We start from the raw sequence: 6,142 nt of genomic DNA, 5'->3' as shown, positions 1-6,142 counted from the left end.
GACCTGTATGCAATCATCCACTTTCCCCTGGTCTTTGACAGCACTAACAGAGTAGCCTTCTACATCTCAACATGTCCGGCCCCTGCTGTCCCCTGGTCCTTCCGTAGGAGCGACAGTGTGGGGAGCCTGTGACTCGTAGTGGCGACGGGGGCGTGGCAGTTAAAGTCCAATCCACTTGGCCTTGGCAACTCCGCCTCCCCCATTTCGTCCATGCGTAACTGTTTGGGATGTAGCATACTTTGCGCTGCTACATACGCACCCTTACCTCTCTGAGTTTGTTGAGTCCGTCTCCTTTTTGCTCTAGATTAGCCATATTCAATCATAGGTTTACTAACACGCCCCTCTCTCTGTCATTCTCTCTGCCTCTATCCCCCGCACATATTTCATAGTCTTGACCCTGACATTGTTCGTACAGTATTTTATTTTTGAAGTGTATTTTTGACAGAATTGCGCACAGATGGAGGACTATCACAAACCCGACCAACAGACTCTGCAGGCACTTCGGAACGTAGCCAACCGGCTCAGGATCAACTCTATAAAGGCTACAACTGCTGCAGGCAGCGGGTAAGCGCTGCTTCAATGCTTTCAATTCAAAAGAAAAATACATTTGTAATATGAGGTGTCCATCCGTGCAGGCTATGTGATGGGTTTACATGCGTAATAGCCATGGCTCGGACATTGTATGTCCATTTTATGCGCATATTACGCATTGTTCCAGAACAGGCTACGACTATTCTTAATTCTACCCTTTCAATGCCATCCATTTGGCATTAATGATCGACATGTCTTAAATGTGGGATGTAAACCATGCAGATACCATATAGATAAAATATGCAGAGATAACATTGTGAACTTTTGTTAGTAATGTCGTATTCTCGTACGTTCTAATAGACTAGGCTACTCGAAGCAGGTGCATTATTTTCGATTGTACAGTATCTTAATGCCCATTTATTTTTGAATGCATTTTTTGAGAGCAAACCCATTCATTATGATTCCGTAAAGAATGGGTCTTTACGCGTGGTGGCGACGTGGGCTTTTGACTGTGTGGAATGGACCCGCTTTCGACGCAACTAAAGAGACCGCGCTCGTTCCTGGTGCTCCTGAGTAAATTCAGCCTCCAGTGGCCATCATCTTCGCAGAGCGGAACGATTTGCGACTGGCTGATGATACTGTCAGGCCACCGCGACCAGGACAATCACTCCCTGGACAATGCGCTCCCCTTTCTATTCATATTTTTCAGGCTTGTCCTTAGTATAGGGGTACAATAAATATTCTTTATATTTTGAGAGATTAATTCATTCCTTTTTCTTATTTCCTTTTTTATTACAGTATAGTTAACAGCTCAAATAAAATATGCTATTGACGCATAATAACCACAATGTCTGAGGATACAACCTTTTAATACATGTGTATACTTCCACCTCAACAAATAAGTCCAAGGCACAATTAAACTATACCTTTTTATGTGTTCATTCTTTCATCTGTTCATTGTTTATTTAATCCAATCAACATTTAATTGAATTTTGTCTTTTTTGACCACCTTTCCGTTTCAGGTTGATTTAAAATTTCCGTTTCTGGTGGGTACCAGGCACCTGTGTTATTGTGACATATTACAACAGGCATGCTCTGTTTGGAATCTCATATGTTATAGATTCTTTAAAAAACTGTTTAAATATTGATTTATTTTGCATTTAACCTCAAGCATGGAGTTTTGGCAATGAAGGAGAAAGGAGTGTATTTGTGGTCTGCTATAATACAACTTTAAAGTGCAATGGAATGATCACAATGCTGTCTGTCCTCCAGCTCATTGCTTGATGAACTGTCTAACCCAGACTGAATGTATGGAAGAGGGTCTGCCTTATCTAACAGACAGCAGATTGATTGTTGTGAATGAATTCACTAATGTGAAGTCAAAGGCAAAAGAGCGAAAAGAACACGTTTCACATGCATTGAGTGTTAAAGCTTTATCACAACATGAAGTTTACAGTTGGCAGACAGACTAATATAGGCCAGCCCCTGCACTAAATGAAGAATGCATATCAGCGTTCAGGTCTGAATGATCAAGTTCCATTAAAGATGGATTTGTTTCCTATAATGACATCACAGGACAGTGTCTGTTCAGTACTTTGGGTGTGTGTCTACTGAATATATGGGAGTGCAATGAAATAGTCTATAGTAAACTGATTGTAGATCATTTATGGCGAGTGTGTGTGTTTATACTTTCTTGCTCTACACTGCAGTGTCCTGAGCGCATGGAGGTAGGTGTGTGTGTGTGTGTGTGTGTGTGTGTGTGTGTGTGTCAGTCAGAGCCCTGGTCTGACTCCCTGTCCTCTGCCCTCCAGACACCCCACATCATGCTGCAGTGTGGCAGAGATCATGTCTGTGCTCTTCTTCAACACCATGAAGTACCGCCCTGAGGACCCCTGCAACATCAACAATGACCGCTTCGTCCTCTCCAAGGTACCACTCTAACCCTGTCTAGAAATATCATTATTATTGACTTGAATGGGGATTATATTTCTATGGTCTAGAGACAAGAGGTATTCAACTCTTACTCTACGGCATCCGGAGCCTGCTGTTTTTCTGTTCTACCTGATAATGAATTGTACACACCTGGTGTCCCACGTCTAAATCAGTCCCTGATTAGAGGGGAACAATTAAAAAATGACGTACCAGTCTCATTCCCCTGCCTTAATCAGTCCTGTCAGCCAAATCCATGTTCACCTCTGAGGTCAGACCTACTGTAGCAGCCCTGCATCTTCCTTAATGGCCTCATCAGCCTCAGATACAGTTTACATTTACATTTACATTACATTTAAGTCATTTAGCAGACGCTCTTATCCAGAGCGACTTACAAATTGGTGCATTCACCTTATGATAATCAAGTTTGTCTGTCAATCAATCAAAAGCCCTTTTTACGTCAGCAGTTGTCACAAAGTGATTATACAGAAACCAGCCTAAAACCCAGAGAGCAAGAGACGCAGAAGCAGTGGCTAGGAAAAACTCCCTAGAAAGGCTGGAACTTAGGAAGAGACCTAGAGGAATCAGGCTCTGAGGGGTGGCCTGTACTCTTCTGGCTGGAGATTATAAGAGTACATGGCCATTAAGGCCAGATTGTTCAGTAGATTGAGAGAGTGGTTATGGCCCCTAGTAAGCACTAGGGCATTGTATCAAACTAATACCATTTTCAAAAAACAACCTGATGAATGGGATGGACAGTTGTATATTCATAGGATTTTAACCAGTCAGATTGCTTTGGCCAGTCTGTGCTGTGAAGAACCAGCCATATGATTAGAGTTCTTAAAGGCCCAATGTAAAGTAAACCTGTAATCTGGGACCTGGGATTCTTTAGGGCCACGGTTCCCAAACCTTTTCACTCATGCCCCCTTTCATCATTGGGGAATATCCCGCATCAACATTAGCTGACATGAGCTAGATGGTCAACTGGACATTTCTGACAAGTTATAAATAGCTCTCTATGATTGACATGACGTGGAATATTGCTGTTGCACTAACCACTTTTGAAATGGCACCTTGTGCATTCTATTATGACAACTTTCAAGAGTAAATTCAAAGCCTGACTGAGTTCCACAGTTTGGGAACCACTGCTTTAGGAGACAGACCGGGAGGCGTGGACGTAATCCTATTGAGACTACTGGAGCTTAATTCATTTGGAGGGAAGGAAGAAGGTTTGGGATAATGTTCCCAATCCCAGAACTCAAATTAGTCCAGGCACAAAGTGTGATACTGTATGTGAGAGTGTAACATAGGGAATAACAGCTCTGCTATGAAAGGTGGTTGTCGTAAATGATTGAAGTGTGCTTGCATTAGCTAAGGCCCCGTTGTGCATGTTCTGTCTGAATGTGGTCATGTCTGTGTGTGATGGTAATAAAGTCTCTTTCTATTACTCAATGAAGTCTAAGAGTGACTTGTATCTGTGAGACCGTTCTCTCTCTCTCTGTGTCCCTCTCGCTCTTTCTCTCTCCTCCAGGGTCATGCGGCACCGGTGCTGTATGCAGTGTGGGCTGAGGCAGGCTACCTGAAGGACAGCGAGCTGCTCAACCTCCGTAAGGTTGACTCCATCCTGGAGGGACATCCTGTGCCGGTAAGAACAGGAATAGGAAGTGACCCATCAATCCACAAGACACAACCCTGTTTGGTCCACAAATAACCTCTTAACTCCATTAACCCAGAGTGTCACTCTTCCACAAGCCTGGTTTATATTTAGCCCTTTGTTCCTCACAAACCCGTTCATCCACTACCGCTTGTTACCTGTGGTCTCTTATGAACCAGGGTCAAATTTGTCCTCATTTCCAAAGCCAAAGCATGTCCTTTTTCAGGGCACTGGTATTCCCTTGTTGGAGAGAGGAAGTCTGAGCACACAAGACCCACTATGTACTGTGGTGTAGACTGTATGTCACAAAGATGTGTTTGTGTGGCAGAGACAGGTGGCCCCAGGCCCTGTGTCTGAATACACAGTAATGCCATGCTCTGTTTACACACACGTGAGTAGCCCACTGATTCCCTCAACTAAGATTCAGTGCCTATTCACCTAATACTTACACATTGATTTGCCCTGTTGATCAGTTACCATGAGCACTGAATGAATGTGTGTGTTTAGGAAGTGTGTTTGAGAGGAAGTGTGTGTGTGTTTTCTGAAAAGTATCTACCTCAAATACCTTATACTTCTACACATTGGTTTGGAACTGGTACTCCCTGTATATAGCTCCACATTGATCTGGTACTTGTACTCCCTGTATATAGCTCCACATTGGTCTGGTACTGGTACTCCCTGTATATAGCTCCACATTGGTCTGGTACTTGTAGTCCCTGTATATAGCTCCACATTGATCTGGTACTGGTACTCCCTGTATATAGCTCCACATTGGTCTGGTACTGGTACTCCCTGTATATAGCTCCACATTGATCTGGTACTGGTACTCCCTGTATATAGCTCCACATTGATCTGGTACTGCTACTCCCTGTATATAGCTCCACATTGATCTGGTACTCCCTGTATATAGCTCCACATTGATCTGGTACTCCTGTATATAGCTCCACATTGATCTGGTACTGGTACTCCCTGCATATAGCTCCACATTGATCTGGTACTGGTACTCCCTGTATATAGCTCCACATTGATTTGGTACTGGTACTCCCTGCATATAGCTCCACATTGATCTGGTACTGCTACTCCCTGTATATAGCTCCACATTGTTCTGGTACTGGTACTCCCTGTATATAGCTCCACATTGGTCTGGTACTGGTACTCCCTGTATATAGCTACACATTGGTCTGGTACTGGTACTCCCTGTATATAGCTCCACATTGGTCTGGTACTGGTACTCCCTGTATATAGCTCCACATTGGTCTGGTACTTGTACTACCTGTATATAGCTCCACATTGGTCTGGTACTGGTACTCCCTCTATATACCGTAGCTCCACATTGATCTGGTACTGGTACTCCCTGAATATACTGTAGCTCCACATTGATCTGGTACTGGTACTCCCTGTATATAGCTCCACATTGATCTGGTACTGGTACTCCCTGTATATAGCTCCACATTGATCTGGTACTGGTACTCCCTGTATATAGCTCCACATTGATCTGGTACTGGTACTCCCTGTATATAGCTCCACATTGATCAGGTACTGGTACTCCCTGTATATAGCTCCACATTGATCAGGTACTGGTACTCCCTCTATATACTGTAGCTCCACATTGATCAGGTACTGGTACTCCCTCTATATACTGTAGCTCCACATTGATCTGGTACTGGTACTCCCTGTATATACTGTAGCTCCACATTGATCTGGTACTGGTACTCCCTGTATATAGCTCCACATTGATCAGGTACTGGTACTCCCTGTATATAGCTCCACATTGATCAGGTACTGGTACTCCCTGTATATAGCTCCACATTGATCTGGTATTGGTACTCCCTTTACATAGCTCCACATTGATCTGGTGCTGGTACTCCCTGTATATAGCTCCACATTGATCTGGTACTGGTGCTCCCTGTATATAGCTCCACATTGATCTGGTACTGCCTGTATATAGCTCCACATTGCTCTGGTACTGGTACTCCCTGTATATAGCTCCACATTGATCTGGTACTGGTACTCCCTGTATATAGCTCC

The 6,142-nt window shown here is 43.7% G+C and overlaps 1 protein-coding gene across 1 annotated transcript in view; it reads left to right on the top strand.

Moving 5' to 3' along the window:
- The first annotated feature begins 196 nt into the window (after window positions 1–196).
- The window catches only part of LOC118359700 (transketolase-like), a 29,585-nt gene continuing 23,639 nt past the window's right edge, over window positions 197–6,142 (top strand). The window contains exons 1-3 of the mRNA XM_035738322.2: window positions 197–564; window positions 2,343–2,460; window positions 3,992–4,105. Coding sequence (XP_035594215.1) covers window positions 458–564; window positions 2,343–2,460; window positions 3,992–4,105 — 339 coding nt within the window. The 5' untranslated portion in view covers window positions 197–457. The remainder of the gene's footprint in view (window positions 565–2,342; window positions 2,461–3,991; window positions 4,106–6,142) is intronic.

The sequence above is a fragment of the Oncorhynchus keta genome, chromosome 27 (assembly GCF_023373465.1).
Source record: "Oncorhynchus keta strain PuntledgeMale-10-30-2019 chromosome 27, Oket_V2, whole genome shotgun sequence".
Classification (NCBI taxonomy): Eukaryota; Metazoa; Chordata; class Actinopteri; order Salmoniformes; family Salmonidae; genus Oncorhynchus; species Oncorhynchus keta.
Note: the sequence above shows the minus strand (reverse complement) of the source record. Positions and strands in the feature narration are given on the sequence as shown.